This window comes from Carcharhinus amblyrhynchos, chromosome 33 (genome assembly GCF_965287045.1).
Source record: "Carcharhinus amblyrhynchos chromosome 33, sCarAmb.v2.hapA, whole genome shotgun sequence".
NCBI classification, from domain to species: Eukaryota; Metazoa; Chordata; class Chondrichthyes; order Carcharhiniformes; family Carcharhinidae; genus Carcharhinus; species Carcharhinus amblyrhynchos.
Window position 1 is genome coordinate 10,166,440 of NC_137356.1, and position 19,763 is coordinate 10,186,202.

Consider the following 19,763-nt stretch of genomic DNA (forward strand, 5'->3'; position numbering starts at 1 on the left):
CAATAAATCAAATCAAATTTAAAAAATCAAATGATTCTGTGACACTGAGTTTGGCCATTTGGCTAAGATCAAGTGTCACATCGAACCCAAGATGGGATGCAGTGCCTTATCTTGTCAGCTAGGATCTTGTCTGTCTCCTTTGTGGGGACCTTGAATTGGATTAAATTTGATTTTCAATTTGGTTTTTGGGCTTTTGGAGCAAGCACGGGGTGGATTTGGGTTTGCCTGGTCCACCCTGAGCCTTGGCTTTGTAACTTTTAAGACTGGAGTTGTATCTTTTTTGCAGTTTCTTATCCCCCCCTTGGATAACTTTTTTCTGAATTTACATGTGCAAAAGATAACTTTTTTTAAATTAAAAAGAATTGTAGATGTTGCTCATTTCTTGTCTGGCAATGATTTTAAAAAAAATCCCCAAGACTAGACTGTCCCAGACATGATTAACTCAGCCGGCATTAATAGACACGTATCAATTCTCCCTGTGGCCGAGTGGGCGGTGCCGATAGAGGGATGATTGGCAGGTGTATGGGCGGGACATAGTTGCGCTATACAGGGGAGCAAAGATGATTGACAAGGCGTTTCACCAATGGGCAGTGGTGCCACTCTGATTGACGGGGCCTCCAACCAATAGAGAGCCAAAGCTGCCCGGCCGGCTGGCCTCGCGCAGAAACGTGGGGAGGGCGGGCAGCGAGGGGGCGGGACAGAACGTGACGGACAAAGCGGCTGACCAATGGAGAGTGGAGTAGCACTGATGGACGGTGCTCTGGACCAATTGGGAGTGGGCAGAGGGGCCTTCGATGAATGGGAGGAGGTACTTTTGATTGACGGGGTAGTCAACCAGTAAGAGGTGGGGTGGGCTTGACGACAGAGGTGGCGAACCAATGGAGCTCGGAGTAGTCTTGACTGACAGGGTTACAGACCAATGGGTGTGGAGCGTTCTTGACTGATGAGGGGCGCGGATCAATGAGAGCGGGTGCCTCCTGATTGACCAATGGCGATAGGCGTATCTTTGATTGACAGTTATTCCAACCAATGGAAAGCGGGGCAGGGCAGCCGATCAACGGAACACTGGGCTGTCCTGATTGACGGGGCGTTGGACCAATGGTGTATGAATTCCTCCTGATTGACGGAGTATTTATCCAATGGTGAATCGGTTCTCTTTGATAGATGGGGTTGGGAGCCAATGAAGATCCGGTGTGGGGGGCGGGGTCTTCGTGGATAGGTGAAGGGTGTGGGCGGGAGGGCGGCTCCCGGGTCGGGAGGGGCGGGGAGGTTATAAAAGGGGCGGGCAGCAGCCGGCGTGCGGTCAGTTTGTGAGCGAGCGAGTCGGTGGTGATGGCGGAGAGGGGCGGCGGTGGAGGAGTAGGAGGTGGTGGAGGAATAGGAGGAGGAGGAGCGGAGCCGCCGGCGGCCAAGCGGCTGTGCCTGGGCGAGTGCGGGGCGGCCAGGGCGGCCCAGACAAAGCCCGGCCACGGCCGGCTCCACAAGGCCGACACCCTGCTGGACATCAGCGCCAAGAAAGTGGCGGAGAAATGGCCCTTCGAGCAGGTGAGAGAGATAGAGAGGGAGAGAGAGAATGGGAATTAAAGAATAAATTCACAGTCAACAAGAGGGGCTGAAAACAATAGGCAATAAACCCTGAGCTGTCAGCTCCAGCTCGTACAACACTCAACTTTCCCTCAAAATACTCATCCCAGCACTGTTTACCCCCTTTATCCCTAATTCTCCCCATTTCCCAAACCTCTCCCCAGTGTCATTTTACACTTGCTCTTCAAATTAGTCCAATTTACCTTTTAAAAATACCATTCCTACCCTTTAAATGTGAGGAACGCTTCTTTGCCCACCCTCACTGACAAGAAGATCTCATTTTTTTTCATCTTAAGTTTATCTTCATCCCCTTTCTCAAAACGGTCTAAGTTGCTGTTGGGATCTTTAAAAATACCATTCTTAGTTTTTTAAATAAGAGAAAACCTCCTTAAATGTGAGGAAACCTAACTTTTTCCAGCCTCACTGATCAAGAGGAGCTAATTTTTTCTTCATGAGTTTACTTTCAACCCCTTTCTCCCCTCTCAAAACCGTCTAATTTGCTGTTGAAACCATTAAAAATACCATTCTACTTTTCAAATAAGAGGAAACCTCCTTAGATGTGAGGAAACCTACCTTTTCCACCCTCACTGACAAGAAGAGCTTATTTTTTTCTTCAGTTTATTCTCACCCCCTCACAAAACAGTGTAATTCACTGTTGAAATCTTTTAAAAATACCATTCCTAGTTTCCTAGAGAGGAAACATACTTTTTCTACCCTCATTGACACGAGGAGCACCTTTTTATCATGTTTATTTTCTCTCTCTTTTTCCCCTCACAAAATAGTCTAATTTACTGTTAAGATCTTCAAAAATACCATTGCTACTTTTTAAATGAGAGGAAACCCTTTTAAATGAAAGGAAACCTACTTTTCCTACTCTCTCTGACAAGAGAAGCTTATTATTTATTCATTAGCTTAATTTCACCCTCTTTCTCCCCTCACAAAACAGTCTAATTTACTGTTGAAATCTTTAAACATACCATTCCTATTTTTAAATGTGAAGGAACCTTTTTAGATGAGAGGAAACCTACTTTTTCCACCCTCATTGACAGCACTTGTTTTCAGAATAAGTTTATTTTCACCCTCTTCTCTTCCCCCTCACTCACAAAACAGTCCAATTTACAGTTGAAATCGTTAAAAATATCATTCTTTTTTAAGTGAGAGGAAACCTACTTTTTCTGCCCTCATTGACAAGATGAGCACTTTTTTCAACAATAAGTTTATTTTCGCTCTCCCACAAATTGGTCTAATTTACTGTTAAAAGCTTTAAAAATATCATTTCTATTTTATAAGTAAGGGGAAACCTACTTTTTCCACACATGTGTAAAGAGGAGTTCTTTTTTCATAATTTTCTTGCACTCTCTTCTTAACCCTCTCCCAACAAAATAGTTCAATTTACTGTTAAAATCTTTAAAAATACTATTCCTACTTTTACTTTTATAAATAAGAGCAAACCTTTTTCCAAACATACAGGCAAGAGGTGTTCTTATTATTTTCATGTCTGTTTTGCTCTCTTTTTATCACCCCACATGCAAATTAGTCCAATTTACTGTTAAAAATCTGTAAAATAAGATCAGTACTTTTTAGTTTTATGTAAATAAGAGGAAACCTGCATTTTCCACAGACACACACACAAGCAAGAGGAGCTCCTATTTTTTCCTCAGTTTCTTGTACCCTCTTCCCCCCGCCCCCACAAAAATTAGTCCAATTGATTGTTAAGAGCTGTTTTTTAAATATGTATACTTTTTTCCTTTCTTTAATCTTTTTCCACCCTGCCACACACACCCAGGCAAGAGGAGATTTCTTTTGTAGTAACTTTCTTTTTACCCTCCCTGCAAACTAATCCAATTGACTGTTGAAACCTTTTTTCAAAAAATCATTTCTACTCGCTCTGAAAAAAGAGGGAACCTACTTTTTCCCATCCCCACCAAACACATGCATACATGAGCTCAAAAGTAAGTTTCTTTTCAACCTCCACACACATTAGTTCAGTTTATTGTTAATTTTTTTTTAAGGTGTCATTTCTTTTTTAAAAGAGGGAACCTACTTTTTCCCTGTCTCCCCCCCCCCCCCCCCCCTCCCCGCCACCAAACACACACAAGGAGATATTTCATTTACTCAAAATAAGTTTCTTTCCATCTTCCCCCTAAATAAGGTTATCATGCAAGAGAAGATTGAAACAAAACTTAAAATTGGATGTTGAGGAATTAACTGGTGCGTGAGAGAGGAGGAGAGGATATGGGGATAGTTTTAAAAATCAGGTTGGGATAGTTTGAAATGTCAGAATGGTGTCTCTTGGGTGAGGGGGGAAGGAGAGGTGGTTGGGAAGAGGATTTAAGGAATTGTCAACTGGGGGCAAATGTGATGTATTGTGAGTTCTTCTGACTTGAAGTAACAGGGTGGTCCTTTAAAGAAAATCTGAATGACTTCTCAAGTCTCCTGCATTTTTTTGCACCCCCCGCCACCTACCGATTCCTCGCGTTGTACAAGAATGACACCCATAGTTGATTCCTGCAGTAGAAGTCATCACATTTGTATGTGTGCGTGCGTGTGTAATTAGCAGTTAATCTTGATGTCAGTAGTGAGAGACTTTGGTGTCTTTGCTTCAGATTGCATTTTTGGGTTTTTGTGGTCCAGAAGATAACAGTAATAACTGTTTTTCTAAAAAAAAGAGGGTTATTTACCATTAAGTTGGTACAGAAGAGTGCTGTGACTTGCTCTAATTGGCTTCGATATTTGTTTTGTAAAGTTGGCTTAATTTGCACAATGCTATTTCCAAACAATAAAGGGCAAAACTTCAGTGGCATGGAGGGCTTGCTGCTGACTTGTCATGAAGCAGATAAAATATTCTAATGATTTGACACAGCGAACTGATCCTGTGCTGCCAGTCTTTTTTTACAAGGTTGTATGCGCAGAATGAGAATGTAGCTGGTTGAGGCTGCTTTGAGAATGTAGCCTTTCGTTTTTGCATGGTTTCTGACGCGGAATGTGAGATTTGATTTCCGTGGCGCACGTTCTGAAATGTACTTGGCTGTGCAGTTTTTCCCTAAGTGTTGGTTTTAATCCTTTCGTGGCTGTGGGTGTCGTTGGCAAGGCTACCTTGTGTTGCCTGTCCCTAATTGCCCTTGAATGGTGGGCAGGGTGGCACAGTGGTGGGCACTGTTGCCTCTCAGTGCCAGGGACCAGGGTTTGATTCCTGGCTTGGGTCACTGTCTGCGGAGTCTGCGTGTTCTCTTCGTGTCTCCAGGGTTTTGTCCAGGTGCTCCGGTTTCCTCCTACAGTCCGAAAGGCGTGCAGGTTAGCTGTGTTGGCTGTGCTAAATTTTCCCTCAGTGTACCTGAACAGGTGCCAGAGCGTGGCGACTAGGGGATTTTCATAATACCTCTATTAGTGTTAATGTAATAGATTAGCTTATACTTGCTGAGCCATTTCAAAGCGGCATCTAAGAGTCAACCACCATTGGTGTGGGTCTGGGGTCACATGTAGGCCAGACTGGATAAGGACAGTTTTATAACAATTAATCACCTCATGTTCGCGACTGAACTACTTTACTATATTCCCGATTTTTATTAAATAAATTTAAATTCACCTACTGCTGTGGTGGGATTTGAACCAGTGTCCCCAGGTAATCGAGGCCCCTGGATTGGTAGTCCTGTAACATTGTCATCATTGCTGACCCTTTTGTGGTGTTTTTCTGCCTCTAGATTTATTTGTTAACAGTTGTACTCTTTCCACAGGATGTTTCCAGAAGACATGTTAGTATAGACAGAAGAGACTTCATTTTGCTTTTGTTTTGCATTTCCACATAACATTTGCTTGTTACCCTTGGGGGAGCGGGGGGGTTAGTGACCCCAGTGAGGAGGTTGCGTCTGAAACCTGGTCAAGATAGCCACAATTCAGACTTAGGCTTTTGCCCCAGCCTATTGGCTGGCATCATTTGCAGAAGTTTGAGTTTTATGTGGTTGCTTTCTTTTTTTCCCTCTTAAAATAAAGTTGACAGGGGAACAAAGTGGAGATCATGTTGAATTTGAATGCAATTCATTCTCTCACCCTTCGCCCAGAAATTGGGCAAATGGCAGTATCAGATCAGTTTCAATGGGTCCTGTTTCCACATTGCAGATCCGAGATTACCTCTGGATTTTTCGTTTGGGGTGTATTCGTGCACTTTATGAAACTCAAATTAAATTCGCCATTCGGCTCTACCCAGCCGAAATTGTAAAACCTTTTAATTGGTCCAACTGTGGATTATATTGTGTGTACATCACAATTTCCAATCTGCCTGCTACCCTTCGAATTGGAGAAGGCAGATTTGATTCAATTTATTATTGTCACATGTATTGGGATGCAGTGAAAAGTATTTTCTTGTGCACTATTACTGACAAAGCATGCTGTTCATAGAGAAAGATTGGAGAGGGTGCAGAATGCAGTGTTACAGTCACCAAATAGAGTGTAGAGAAAGATCAACTTAATGCGAGGTAGGTCCATTCAGAAGTTTGTTGGCAGCAAGGAAGAAGCAGTTCCTGAGTCAGTTGGTATGTGACCTCAGACTTTTGTATCTTTTTCCTGATGGAAGGAGGTGGAAGAGAGCATGTCTGGGTTGCGTGGGTTCCTTGATTATGCTGGCTGCTTTTGAGGCAGTGGGAAGTGTAGACAGCATCAGTGGATGGGAGGCTGGTTTGCGTGATGGATTTAGCTACATTTATGACCTTTTGTAGTTTCTTGCGGTCTTGGGCAGAGCAGGAGCCATATCAAACAGCGATACAACCAGAAAGAATGCTTTCTGTGGTGCATCTGTAGAAGTTGGTGAGAGTCGCAGCTGACATGCCAAATTTCCTTAGTCTTCTGAAAAAGTAGCGCCGTTGGTGAGCATACCAAGATGTTGACCTCCTTGTCTGAAGTTGATTTGGCTTGTGGATTTGAGTTACTGATGACTTTATCTCTTGCACCGTGCTAACAGTTGCTTGGTTGTTTTTGATCTCTGGTTTCTAAATTTTGAGTGAATTTCCCAGTTGTCAATTCTATAAAGGGTTTGCACTAATTACGAAGCCTGCTTTTGAGTGGGTGTGGAATATACACTTTTTTTAAAAAAGTACCATCAGACATTCCCCTCCCCTTTAACTCCTCCCTTCCCGGACGTAGCAATCCCACAACCTTTGGACTGACGTAATTTTGTCTCAAGGCAATTGAAGCTGTAGCAACTACCAGAACACCATAACAAAGCATTTCCACTTCAAAGTAGAAATCTCCAAGAAAAACAGCATGGTTTGTGGTTTCTTGTAGTGTTGCTATCAATATGCTATTTGCAGAATAACAGATGTCAGGGAGAGGGGTTAAAGACTGTGACCATCAAAAGGGTTCTTATAGAGTCATAAATGCTGCTTAAGTGATTTGTCATCCTGATCTTCTATAGCCTGATCTCCCCTTTGCTGTATGCTATTTTGCAAGTTCAGATCACTTGATGGTGGCTGACATTCCTGACTAAGCATTAGGCCTCCCCAAAACCCTGCCCTTGGCAGATCTCTCATCGAGTCCTATTCACCCAATCCCCTTGTGCTCACTGACCCACGTTGTGTCTCGGTTAAGCACAGCCTAGGTTTTAAAATTCTTATCCATGCCTTCACATTGCTCTTGGAATTCCCACCCTGAACTACTCCTTTCAGAATCTCCTTAAAAGTTCAGCTCTTTGAAGTTATTGGTCGTCTGTCCTCATCCTCTTGTGTGACTTGGATTTTGTTTTGTAGTGCTTCTGCAAGGCACCTTGGGGTGCTACGGTATGTCAAAGGTTCAATGTGAATGTAACATGTTGATGAAAGACCTATCATTTGGGTTTTTGGCAGTGCAAAGAACATGAACTTTGAAGCCAGCAGTTATGATTTTCTTCAGGATCTGGCAGCACGGAAGTTAGCACTGCTGCCTTACAGCACCAGGGACCCAGGTTCGATTCCCGGCTTGGGTTGCTGTCTGTGCAGAGTCTGCATGTTCTCCACGTATGTGTGGGTTCCCCCAGGTGTTCTGGTTTTCTTCCACAGTCCAAATATGTGCAGATTAGGTTGATTAGCCATGCTAAATTACCCCTTAGTGTTAGGGGAGCTAGCAGGCTAAGTACGTGGGGTTACAGGGATAGGGCCTGAGTGGGCTGAAAGGTCTCCTTCTGCACTGAAGAATTTTATGATCTTGGTGCTGAGAGTAAATGTGTGGAAGGTAGATGTTATCTAATAGATGCTGGCCAGCCAGTGACAGTCATGTGCCACGAAGGAATATCTCCCTCTCCCCTAAAGGGGAGAATTTTGCGTTAGTGCTGGATCTATCACTGAAGGTAGTGGTGGGGAAGCAACACGTGACACCAAATTGAGAACTTGCAGTGAGTGCTTTGGTTTAGTTGCTGTGTTTCTTAGTGTACTGCACCACTCCATCACAGAACTGTTGCTGACCAATTCTGCCCATTGCTCGAAATCAAATTCCTGAACAGAGGCCTTGTGCAGAATAAATGAGCTAATGTTTTTTGTTGAAGTACTGCTGAGAAAAACTACAATGAGTGCTGTAAGTGTGTAGGTTAATGTCACCACTGATCTACAGGTGCAAATGTTGGCATTAGGCTGATCTAGTTTTTGATGTCTAATTTGGTTCCAAGTTTGTTTATTTTAGTGTTACAAGTAGGCTTATATTAACTCTACAGTGAAGTTACTGGAAAAATTCCCTAGTCGCCACACTCTGGCACCTGTTCGGGTACACTGAGGAGAATTTACCGTGGTTAATCCACCTAACCTGCACATCTTTCGGACTGTGGGAGAAAACCGGAGGGAAAACGTGCAGACTTCGCACAGTGACCCAAGCTGGGAATCAAATCCGGGTCCCTGGCACTGAGGCAGCAGTGCTAACCACTATGCCACCATGATTCTGGTGGAAATTTGATTAGATCACTGTCCCTTGCTTTTGGCAGCTACTTCAGATAGCTAATAACATTGTCAGCTGGTGAAGTATTCACTTGTAGCTTTTAAAGAAATCTGTGGTTGTGTTTATGTAGCATAAACACAAAGCTTGCATCTGAACTGCCAACACATGAAGGGAAAAGTTGCAGCACTTCCAACTCATGGTTAGGGTGGAGTCCATGTTGGAATAAATTATACGTAATCTGTGGAAAGAATGGATTTAATGGGCCAAGTGGCCTTTTTTTGCATGTTTTCCAAATTTTGATTAGTCCTTCCTTTGTGAGTTAGGGTGGTGGTTTAAACGATCTACAGAACTGTTCAGAGATGGAAAGAATAGTGGAGAATGTAGTGTTACAGTCATAGCTAGAGTGTAGAGAAAGGTCAACTTAATGTGAGGTAGGTCCATTCAAAAGTCTGGCAGCATGGAAGAAGCTGTTTTTGAGTAGGCTGGTATGTGACCCCAGACTTTTGTATCTTTTTCCCGACAGAAGAAAGTGGAAGAGAGAATGCCTAGGATGCGCGGGATCCTTGATGATGCTGGCTGCTTTGCCAAGGCAGTGGGAAGTGTAGACCGTGTCAGTGGATGGGAGGCTGGTTTGAGTGATGGACTGGGCTACGTTCACGACTTTAATTTCTCCCGGTCTTGGGCAGAGCAGGAACCATACCAAGCTGTGATGCACTCAAAGAATGCTTGCTGCGGTATATCTGTAAAAGTTGATGAGAGTTGTAGCAGTCATGTCAAATTTCCTTAGTCTTCTGAAGAACTATGGTAGTTGAGATTACTGTAGCTGGGTTGGAGTGGATTGAGTTGGAAAGGGGAGAGTGGCTGACCCTTAGACTTAAATTGCTCTCCATCTCTTTAAAGGGATTCCTGGGTCTGCACTGTACAGCTGGCAAAGCTTGTCTGACTAGATACGTTCTTGATTGGTATGGGGATCAGGGAAAAGTTGGGGGAATGGGGTTGAGAAACATATCAGCCATGATCGAATGGCAGAGCAGACTCGAAGGGGGTGAATGGCCTAATTCTGCTCTTATATTTTATGGTCTGAATCGCTATCTTCAATAGCCATCTATCGTGTGCCTGAAGGTAACTCTTACTTGCCCTGTATATAGTGACGCTTCCCAACACTTCATTGAAAGTTGGTAAAAAGGATATTGCTTCCAGCTCTGGAGTCAAAATCATTCATCTGATTACTTCTGAGAACCAGGATACGTTTTGGAAGCACTTTGTTCCCAGGTGACTGTCTTAAGATCTTGAAACAGTTATTGTTTTATTTTCTGCAGGACATGTTGCTGTAGTGTCCCATTTTACATTTCCTTGACTCTGTGTGTGTTTTGTTTTTAGGTCGAAGAGAGATTTTCTCGCATTCCCGAGCCAGTCCAGCGGAGGATTATTTTCTGGTCCTTCCCCAGGAACGAGCGAGAGATCTGCATGTACTCCTCACTCAGCTATCAGTGCCAGGAAGGGGAAAAGGATGGCGAAGTTCCCTTCAACAAGGGGCTAAGATTATTGGAGACCGGAGCCATTGACCGGGTGCTGCAAGTAGGTGAGTAAGAAGTGATCCAGGGGCAAAGGGGTTGCTGGGCGCATTGAGGGAAAACTCATCTCATTTGTAAATTACTCAGCGTGCCATTGTCTGATTTCTGATGGCACGTTCTCTGTTTGGTTTAAGACATTATCGCAGTGAAATGGTCTTGCACTCCAGTTCTCCTGTCTCTGCAGTGGGAGTACAGGAAGGTAGAAACGTCCCTGAGGATGTTTGGAGAAAAAGTTATTTCCTCAAGCAGTCTGCGTGCTTGAAGAGGAATGATTTGGGTCCACTGAGACTTGTATCTGTAAATGGTGCTTAATGGTATGCAAAAAACAACCTTTGCTTGCAATCACTGCACTGATTTGTACTGCTGTTTCTCAAACTTTAGTTTGGGAAAGCAGTTTTTTAAGCCAGCGGTAGTTAATGAGACCTTCATGACCAGCTTAGCAAAAGATGAGTAGCAGTTAACAGCATCTCTTGTTGTATAATGGACTTCCTTTTGTGATGCTAGCCTGGTCCCAAGACGGTGGAAATGCAGCATTTTCCCACAACAGTGAAGTCATAATAAGGAATTAACTTCAGATGGCTTGGGGCATAACCTTCAAGTTTTTTTAAAAAGAAAAGCTTCACTGAAGTGGGGGTGGGTGCTTCCATGTGATGTGCTCAAAGTTAATATAAACATAAGATTGCCAGAGGTTCCAAGTTTGTTCTCTGTAATCTTCGGCTCATTAGCTGGGTCTCCAACTATTTACCATTGTGATGTTGCTGTACAGGCTACAGTTGCCTCCTGCCAGTGAACCACTGCACTGCCAATGGTGCAGCACTCCTTCAGTACCATACTGGGGTGTCAGCCTAGATTTTGGGGCTGAAGCCTCTGGACTGAGACTTGAATCCTCCATCATCTTCGGTTGGGAAAATGATACAAAAGTCTGAGGCCACCGACTCAAGAGCAGCTTCTTCTCTGCTGCCATCAGACTTTTCAATGGACCCACCTCAGTGCAGTAGCATTGATGCCTTACAGCGTCAGGGACCCGGGTTCCATTCCTGGCTTGGATCACTCTGTGCGGCATCTGCACATTCTCCCTGTGTCTATTTGGGATTCCTCCAGGTGTTCTGGTTTCCTCCCACAGTCCGAAAGACCATTGGTCATGCTAAATTCTCCCTCAGTGTACCTGAACAGGCACCGGAGTGTGGCAATCAGGGGATTTTCACAATAACAATTGTAGCATTAATGTACGCATATTTGTGACACTAATAAATTAACCTTTTCTGTTGCAAAAAAGTGGTTTTTACCATTGATGTTGCTGTTTATCAGAGTTTGTGTGGGCATTGGCTGCAAGTTTCCTGCAAGATGTGCATTTTTCGAGTTGCCAAGTTGATTGCTGTAAAATGGAAAAAAGCTTCTTTATGGTTAATATTTGATAACATTTCAATAAAAAGTACCTTGTAGGATGTTCCAAAGAATTCTTCGATGGAGATTGTAAACTTGCAGGTTTTATTGTCTGTTGCTGAGAATGGGAGGCATGGAAGTGCATTAGCTGGTATCGATGCTGAGACCAGCCAGGGTTCCAGCTCCCAGTTACAGTTGTGACCCTGGAAAGTGTTGGGATATGGATGGGATGTTCCCTGTTGACACCTAAGCAAGGCTTGAATAGGTGGCTTGGAGGATGAGGGGGGTGGGGGGGGATTGTTGTGCATCACAATGGTTGATGCTGCCTCGCAGTGACGGAGACCAGGGTTCAATTCCGAGATTGGGTCTGTGTCTATGCGGTTTCCTCCCACAGTTCGAGGATGTGTAGGTTAGGTAGATTAGTGGTGCTAAATTATCCCTTAATGTCCCAAGATGTGTAGGTGAGATGGATTGGCCATGGTAAAGGTTAGGGGTATTAGCCATGGTAAATGCGTGGAGTGGCAGGGAGAAGGCCTGAGCAAGATACTCTGTCGGAGATTTGGTGCAGACTCGATGGGTTGAATGGCCTCTTTTGCAGTGTGCGGATTCTATGAAATAAATTCCTTCATCCCCAGTCCCGTAGAACTATCAAGATTTCCTGCCCTCTTCCTTGCGCGCTATATCTGAACTACATCTAGGGATTACTGTAGCTTTTTAAAATCGGGTTTAGCTTCTTTTCTGGCTTGTACAGAAACCCATTTTTACAGTGCTTGCATAACAGGTGAACCTTTCGCACTGTTCTGAAAGCTGATTAGACGATGAGTCAGTAATCCAGTTTCCCTTTTGTGTGGTAACAGAGCACCAGTGACTTCTGTCTGTGCGCTGAGCCGGTGGCCCCGGGGCTTCCCTGAACTGACTTTGTTTGGGGTGTGTAATTATGTATAATTCATATCAGAGGTCCCTGAGAAACCACTGGCAGGTGTCTGTTTCCAGATTGTTTAACATGCTTATTTTTGCACTGGCAAGGTCACCCGACTGAACTAACCCAGCAGTGCGCAAGAAGGGATAATTCTGGCAAATGTGGACACACGTTGCATTTGCAGTAAAAGTTTAGGATGTACCCAAGGGCCCCCGATAATGACCTGAATCGTAGAAGTAGAATTTGAGTTGTTTGCGAAGCTGCCTAAGCACCAGCAACCGTTGTAACCTTGGTGTGCAAGTCAGCTGTTTTGTACATAAATTCTGCTGTGTTTGTGTAGTGTGGCTTTCTCATTTAGCAGCTGCCTGTTTGAGATGCTTCTAAATTCCCTTAAATAGATGCTCTGTATTGATTGCTCACTCCTACATTGTCTTTCTTACCTGCTGTGCCGTGTGGGTCCTTCTCCTTAAAATCCTTTCCCTGAAGAAGTGTGTCCTGCAATTGTATTTGGCTTCCAAGGCCAACCATCAGCATTTTTGGTTGTTTTCTCTGGAACGGCGAAGGCTGAAGGGAGACCTGTCTAAAAAAAATGAGGCATAGATAGGGCTGACGGTCAGAATCATTTTCCCAGAGTTGAAATGCCTAATACTAGGGGGGCATGCACTTAAGGTGAGGGGTTTTGGCGGGGTGGGGGGGGGGGGGTCATGGTGGCTAGTTCAAAGGAGATGTGTGGGGCAAGTTGTCTGGAACATGCTGCAGGGCTGGTGGTGGAGGCAGCTACGATAGGGGTATTTCAGGTGCTTTCAAATAAGCACAAGAATATGCAAGGAATTGAGGAATATGGACCAAGGGCAGGCAGACAGGATTAGTGTAATTTGGCGTTGTGTTCGGCACAACACTGTGGGCCAAAGGGCTAGTTCCTGTGCTGTACTGTGTTCTATCCTGGATACCTACTGCTACCCAAAAACAGTGACCACCATGTTGGGCATTGGTAGAGTTATTTCTGATTACTTTGTGTGAAAGTCGCTCGCAGGTGGGTGTAAGAAGGAGAAATACCTATATGTTGGGCATGGAAAATGAACCTAGGAAGGGTGGGCAGTGTCTTGCAGGCTGATCTGAATCTGACAAGACAAATGTGTTTCAAGTTTGATCGATCTAGATCCTAGTAATTTCTGCCATTGTTACGTTGTATCCCCTCCACATCTGTGCTAGTCAGTGAAGAAAATTAACATTACAACCAATTTAAATGGTAAGAGTTAGACAAATGGCCTCCTTGCTAATTTCGTTTTAGAATTACAGAATCCCTACAGTGCAGAAGGAAGCCATTCAGCCTGTTGAGTCTGCACCAACAACAATCCCATCCAGGCCCTATCCCCGTAATCCCACATATTTACACCGCTAATCCCTCCAACCTGTGCATCCCGGGACACTAAGGGGCAATTTAACATGGCCAGTGCACTTAAAACGCACATCTTTGATCTGTGGGAGGAAATCGGAGCACCTGAAAGAAACCCATGCAGACATGGGAAGAATGTGCAGATTCTGCACAAACAGTGACCCAAACTGGGAATTGAACCCAGGTCCCCAGAGCTGAGAGGCAACAGTGCTAACCATTGTGCCACCCACAAGATGGGGCTGTTCTGCGATTTGAATCTGGGACCTCTTGCGTCCTAAGTGAGATTCACACCCCTGGACCAATGAGCCAGTGCACCTGGCAGTCCATCCCTTAAAGTTGGGTAAACTCCATGCATACACTTCAGTGGTCCATTTTCAATGCTGTCAAAGAACAAAGAAAAGTACAGCACAGGAACAGGCTCTTCGGCCCTCCAAGCCTGTCGATCGAGATTTTTGTCAAGGGCTGTTCCTGATTACCTCACTGCTGGTATATCCAAGATATCAAAGTACAAGTTACTCTGTGTGGATTTAAGCTTCCACTGCGTTCAGTGATGTGAAGGCAGGAGCTTTGGCGCCCTATTTCACTAGCTTCACTCATAAATGAGGAGTTGGATTTTTTTCTTGCTTATAGCAGTAACCTATTAATTACTGTAACATTTGATACGGAATAATTTAATCCCAGTATTACAGGTGTATACAGAGCTTTGCCAATTGTAGACAAAGTCTTAATTTGATGCATTTCAGATGTTTGAATACACGGGTAATTGATATCTGCCAGTTGTCGTAACTCAATGAGAGGAAGCATGTTTGAATGTTCTCATTTTCTTAGTGTAATCATTATGCTTCTATTGGCTCTTGAGATCCCATTTCTTCAAACCTCTTCAAATTTTCTCAATTCTCCCAAAAGTTTATTTTCCCCTATTATGGATTCTGTTTTTGGGGAATTCCGTGTCCCACCAACTCTTCAGGAATGATCTAAACAACGGCATGTTTTCATACGGATTCACCGATCCAGCACAAAATAGCCTTTGTAACACATGCACACAATGCGTGTGTTGGTTGCACAGTGGTTAGCACTGCAGCCTCCAGGGACCCGTGTTCAATTCCTGGCTTGGAACACTGTCTGTGTGGAGTTCTCCCCATGTCTGCATGGGTTTCCTCCCACAGTCCAAAGAACTTGCTAGTTAAGTGCAGGGGCTACGCTAAGTTCTCCCTCTGCATTCCTGAGCAGGCGCTGGAGTGAGGCGACTAGGGAATTTTCATTGTAACTTCATTGTGGTGTTAGTGTAAGCCTACTTGTGACTAACAGATCAACTTTGGCTTTAAGGCTGACTTTGTTCAAACTGGAACCCAGGTTGAGGTCAGAGGCAGGATGTCATTTGAGAGCGATGTCAGCCTTTGGTTAAAAAAACATAATTAACAGGAAAGACCTGTTATCTGACCCCTTTGAAAACATGGGATTACTTCTGATGACCAGGATACTAAAACAGCTGCCTTGCAGTGAGAGCTACTGCAATCTAGGCATCTGAGGCCCCTTCCATGTGTCTGATGCAGCCTTTCACTGAATGGTCCAGACCCACTGGCTGTTTGGTAATTCAAGCCTTTGAGCCATTCATTATGCTCATAACTAATCATATTCAATAACTTGATTCTGCCTTCTCCCATATGCCTTGATCTGAAGTGTCAACAATGTACAGCTTGTTTTTGGTTTAAGTTTATTTATCAGTGTCCCAAGTCGGCATATGTTAACAATGAAGTTACTGTGAAAAATCCCCTTGGTCACCACACCCTGGCACCTGTTCGGCTACACTGAGGGAGAATTAAGCATGGCCAGTGCACCTAGCCAACATGTCTTTTGGACTGTGGGAGGAAACTGGAGCACCCAGAGGAATCCTGTGCAGGCAGGGCAAGAATGTGCAGACTCCATGCAGTGACCCAAGCTGCGGAACGAACCTGGGTCCCTGTTGCTGTGAAGCAGCAGTGCTAACCACTGGGCCATCGTGCTGCCCTTGGTTGACCTGAAAAGGCCAGCAGCACTCTTTGGGGATGGAAGCAATCTGACAGTAGTTTTCAGGAAACAAAGGAGTTTCTGGAGAAATGGTCTGAAATTGGGGATCATGTTTATGAAATCTTGATTCCAGTGGGCTGGAGGATGAGATGTGCCTGTAGAATGTTACTGGTGCACTGCAAGGGAAGAGAGAAAAGGGAATCTCGCAATAAATGAAAAGCAGCAAATCATTCAGAGTTGAATGATTTCTCCCCGCATCCGTGTGGGTTTCCTCCCACAGTCCAAAGATGTGTGGGTCAGGTGGATTGGCCATGCTGAATTGCTCCTACGTGTCAGGGGGATTAGCTAGGATAAATGAATGGGGTTATGGGGATAGAACCTGGAAAGGATTGTGGTCAGTTTAGACTCAGTGAGCTGAATGACCCTCTTCTGGACTGCAGGGAATCTATGATTCTGAAGTTGAGGAAGCAATACTGTCAAAAGCAAAATAGGCTTTAGCTGGAAATTGAAAAAATTAAAAATGTTGGAACCTGACACCAGAGAGGGAGAGTTAGTCTTAGACAATGACCTTGTGTCTAATTATTATGTATGAATTGTTAGGCTAACTTTTTTCCCTCTTGGAATTCGTGTGGCTGCTGACAAATTGTATCTGAGTATAACATCTCCCTTGCAGCACCTCCACACGAAATGATTTTGTGTTTTGTATACTGGTGTATTTTTAATTTGTCAGTGTACCTCTGAGTGCAGGAAGAACGTCTGAAGATTGCATTGATGTTATGTCTTCAGATGTCCTGTGAAGATCTATCTTGCATATTAGTGCTCTGGCAGGCTAAATTACTGCAAGTTGGTGAAAGACTAGCCAGTTTGAAGGGACCTTGTGTGTGAACTGTGTACTAACGAACAGGCATTAGCAGAGAGCAGCTCTGATGCATACTCAGCATGTAGTAATGCTGCAGTTGTTTGCAGTTCGGGCCATGGATAAAGCCTGAGAGGGAACTTTGCTCAGCCCTCCTGGCAGTGCTGACTCATGCCTGGACAAGTGCTGACTGCCCTTCAGCGTTTTGTCTAAGTGATTGTGCCTATATTTATTGGAGTCTGGAAGTCAGAGCCAGGCCTGAAGCAGGTTACTGGAGAGAACTAGAACTGCCTGATATTGTCCCCCATTCCTGGAATGTCGTCCTCTGTCATTACATGACTCAGCCACTTGTTCTGTAACACTATCTGGCAATGACTAGTTAACCCTGGAGGTCCTCTTTCGCCTGAGGTGTTTCCAAATTGCCAGTTTCTTCATGTGGTGTAGTGGCACAGTGGTTAGCACTGCTGTCTCACAGCGCCAGAGACACCCGGGTTCGATTCCTGGCTTGGGTCACTGTCTGTGCTGAGTCTGCACATTCTGTGTGCAGGTTAGGCGTCTGCAGGAGTTTCCTCCGGGTGTTCTGGTTTCCTTCCACAGTTCGAAAGACTGGTTAGGTGCGTTGGCTGTGCTAATATGAGATCAGGCCATTCAAAAGCCTGACAGCAGCAGGGAAGAAGCTGTATCTTTTTCCCAACGGAAGAGTATGGAAGAGAGTATGTACAGGGTGTATGGGGTCCTTGATTACGCTGGCTGCTTTTCCTGAGACAATGGGAAGTGTGGACAGTGTCAGTGGATGGGAGACTGGTTTGTGTGTTGGATTGTGCTGCATTCACTCTCTTTTGTAATTTCTCGCAGGAGCCATACCAAGCTGTGATACAACTGGAAAGAGTGCTTTCTATTAATACCACTGTTACTAAAGTAGACAAAGCAAGAAAGATTTAACAAAAAGCCAAAGGATTTGGTACTGAATAGGGAGAAAACTTTACCGTTGTGGCAAAGAATTATTCATTTCAAGTTTATCAGGGAGGTTAGGAGAAAGTTACTTGAGGTTTGTCAGAGCGGTTGAGTGAAGGCCATTGTAACTAAGAATCAGACAATGCACAAAGTCATTTGCTCTGTCATGAACATGCCAGTGGTGTTCGAGCAGGAGGAAATGAATAAATATTTGAAGTAGATGAAAATGGGAGTGAGATCATGGGACTAGGATTTTTTTCGGGTTGCTCCAGTGCAGAACTGCAAGAGGCAGTATTGTGGTTTATCGGCTGATGGCATTTGGTCGACCTATATTTCTTTGGGTCTGTGTGTTTCCATGAAATCCCTGGCAGCTTGGGTTGTCAAAAGTGCACATTTTCTCTTGGGTTTTCTGATTGCTGGAGCCTGCTGTACTTGAATTGACTGTTAACCTGGCAATGTGCTTTTGGCCTGTGTAGACTGTGCCTTCAAGTTGTTGATATGAAGGAGCCAGATCTAGCCGTGCCAGCTGAACCTAGCAATGTACATGCTAGCCTGTGGGTCTGGTCTTCCAGAATCTGAATTAAAACAAGACCAACATGAAAGCACATTGGGCAATCCCTTTTGCCAATGGAGCCATCAAGCAAAGTACATTATTTACTATTCAGTAAGTTAAAGCAATCTTCAATCCTTCCAGCACAAACCAGTCTGAAGTATATGGTTAGGGGGAACAGGATTAATGCCTTTAGACCATCACTGCAGGTCTAAAAACATTGACCTTTTTTGATTTGATTTATTATTGGCACATTTATTGGGATACAGTGAAAAGTATTGTTTCTTGCATGCTATGCAGACAAAACGTACTGTTCATAGAGTCTCAGGGAGAAGAAAAGAAGAGGTTGCAGAATATATTGAATTGAACCCAGGTCTATAGTGTTGAGGTAGTAGTGCCAACCATTGCCACCGTGCCACCCACATTGAAATGTAGCTAAGTTATTTGCCTCACCACCTCAAGGTAGAGAGTTCCATATTCTAACCCCACTCGGAGTAAAGGAAGTTTCTCCTGAAATCCTGAATGGTTAATGACTGACTATCTTGTAATCATGGCCTCTAGTTCTGGTCTCCTTTACAGACAAAGGATTTTTCCATATCTGTCCTATTGGACCTCTAATTTTTAGTCTACTTCTTTAGTTCACTCATCTCTGAGAAGATGAAATAGTGCCAATCTGTACATGAAGAGTAATTGGCTCAATGTTTTGGCTGTGATTGAGGGATGAATATTGTAATAAGTCTCTCAACACCAGGTTGAAGTCCAACAGGTTTATTTGGTAGCGCAAGCCACTAGCTTTTGGAATGCTGCCCCTTCATCAGGTGAGTGGGAGTACTATTCACAAAGCTTGTGGCTTGTGCTACCAGATAAACCTGTTGGACTTTAACCTGGTGTTGTGAGACTTATTACTCTGTTTACCCCAGTCCAACACTGGCATCTCCACAGAATGAATATTGACCAGGGCTCTGGGAGGATTCCTTTTTGTTTTAGAGCAGTTCTTTTACAGGTCCTCGGGATGGCAGGCAAGTCCTTAGTCAAACATTCCTTGCCAAAAGATGGTGTCTCTATCACTTCAGTGCTCACCAAGTACTAGAGGGTAGTGCAAGCATCATTTGAGGACTCGAACAGTGATCTGTGTACTCACCCTTGCTGGCACAGAAGTTATAACTGCCCATCCAGTCCTGCAAAGTACCTATTAATTATTCTGATACTTTGGGAGCACAAATATCAGATTCATGTTTAAAATTGTTTGTATCGGTGTGCAAGTAAAACTTGACAGCTTTAAAAATTTTTCAAGTTATGTTGATCAACTTTTATTAAAAGTTGCACTTTTTTTAGAAGCAGCTCTTTCTTAACTGGGGTTCGATTCTGTAATTTTAATTATGGTTTTTTTCTAATAAAGCACTTGGCATTTATAGACTTTTTAAAATATAGGAGGCTGTCCCAAATCACTACAGGGGGGTGAGCTAAAGGTGATATTGGGAGAGTTGATTACTTGGTCAGAGGTGGATTTTAAGCAGGGTCCGAAAGGGAGACGGAGGGTGTTCCCGAGTGTAAACCTTCGACTTCGTTGGCTCAAGACGCAGTCGCTGGTGGACGTAGGGTGGATAGATGTAGGCTGCTTTAAGAAGTTAAAACTGGGCCAAGTATAG

At 44.1% G+C, this 19,763-nt stretch overlaps 1 protein-coding gene across 1 annotated transcript in view; it reads left to right on the plus strand.

Moving 5' to 3' along the window:
* Positions 1 to 1,332: 1,332 nt before the first annotated feature.
* The window catches only part of LOC145360891 (zinc finger SWIM domain-containing protein 4-like), a 114,882-nt gene continuing 96,451 nt past the window's right edge, over positions 1,333 to 19,763 (plus strand). The window contains exons 1-2 of the mRNA XM_080216393.1: positions 1,333 to 1,545; positions 9,856 to 10,057. Of these exons, the coding sequence (XP_080072519.1) occupies positions 1,333 to 1,545; positions 9,856 to 10,057 (415 nt within the window). The remainder of the gene's footprint in view (positions 1,546 to 9,855; positions 10,058 to 19,763) is intronic.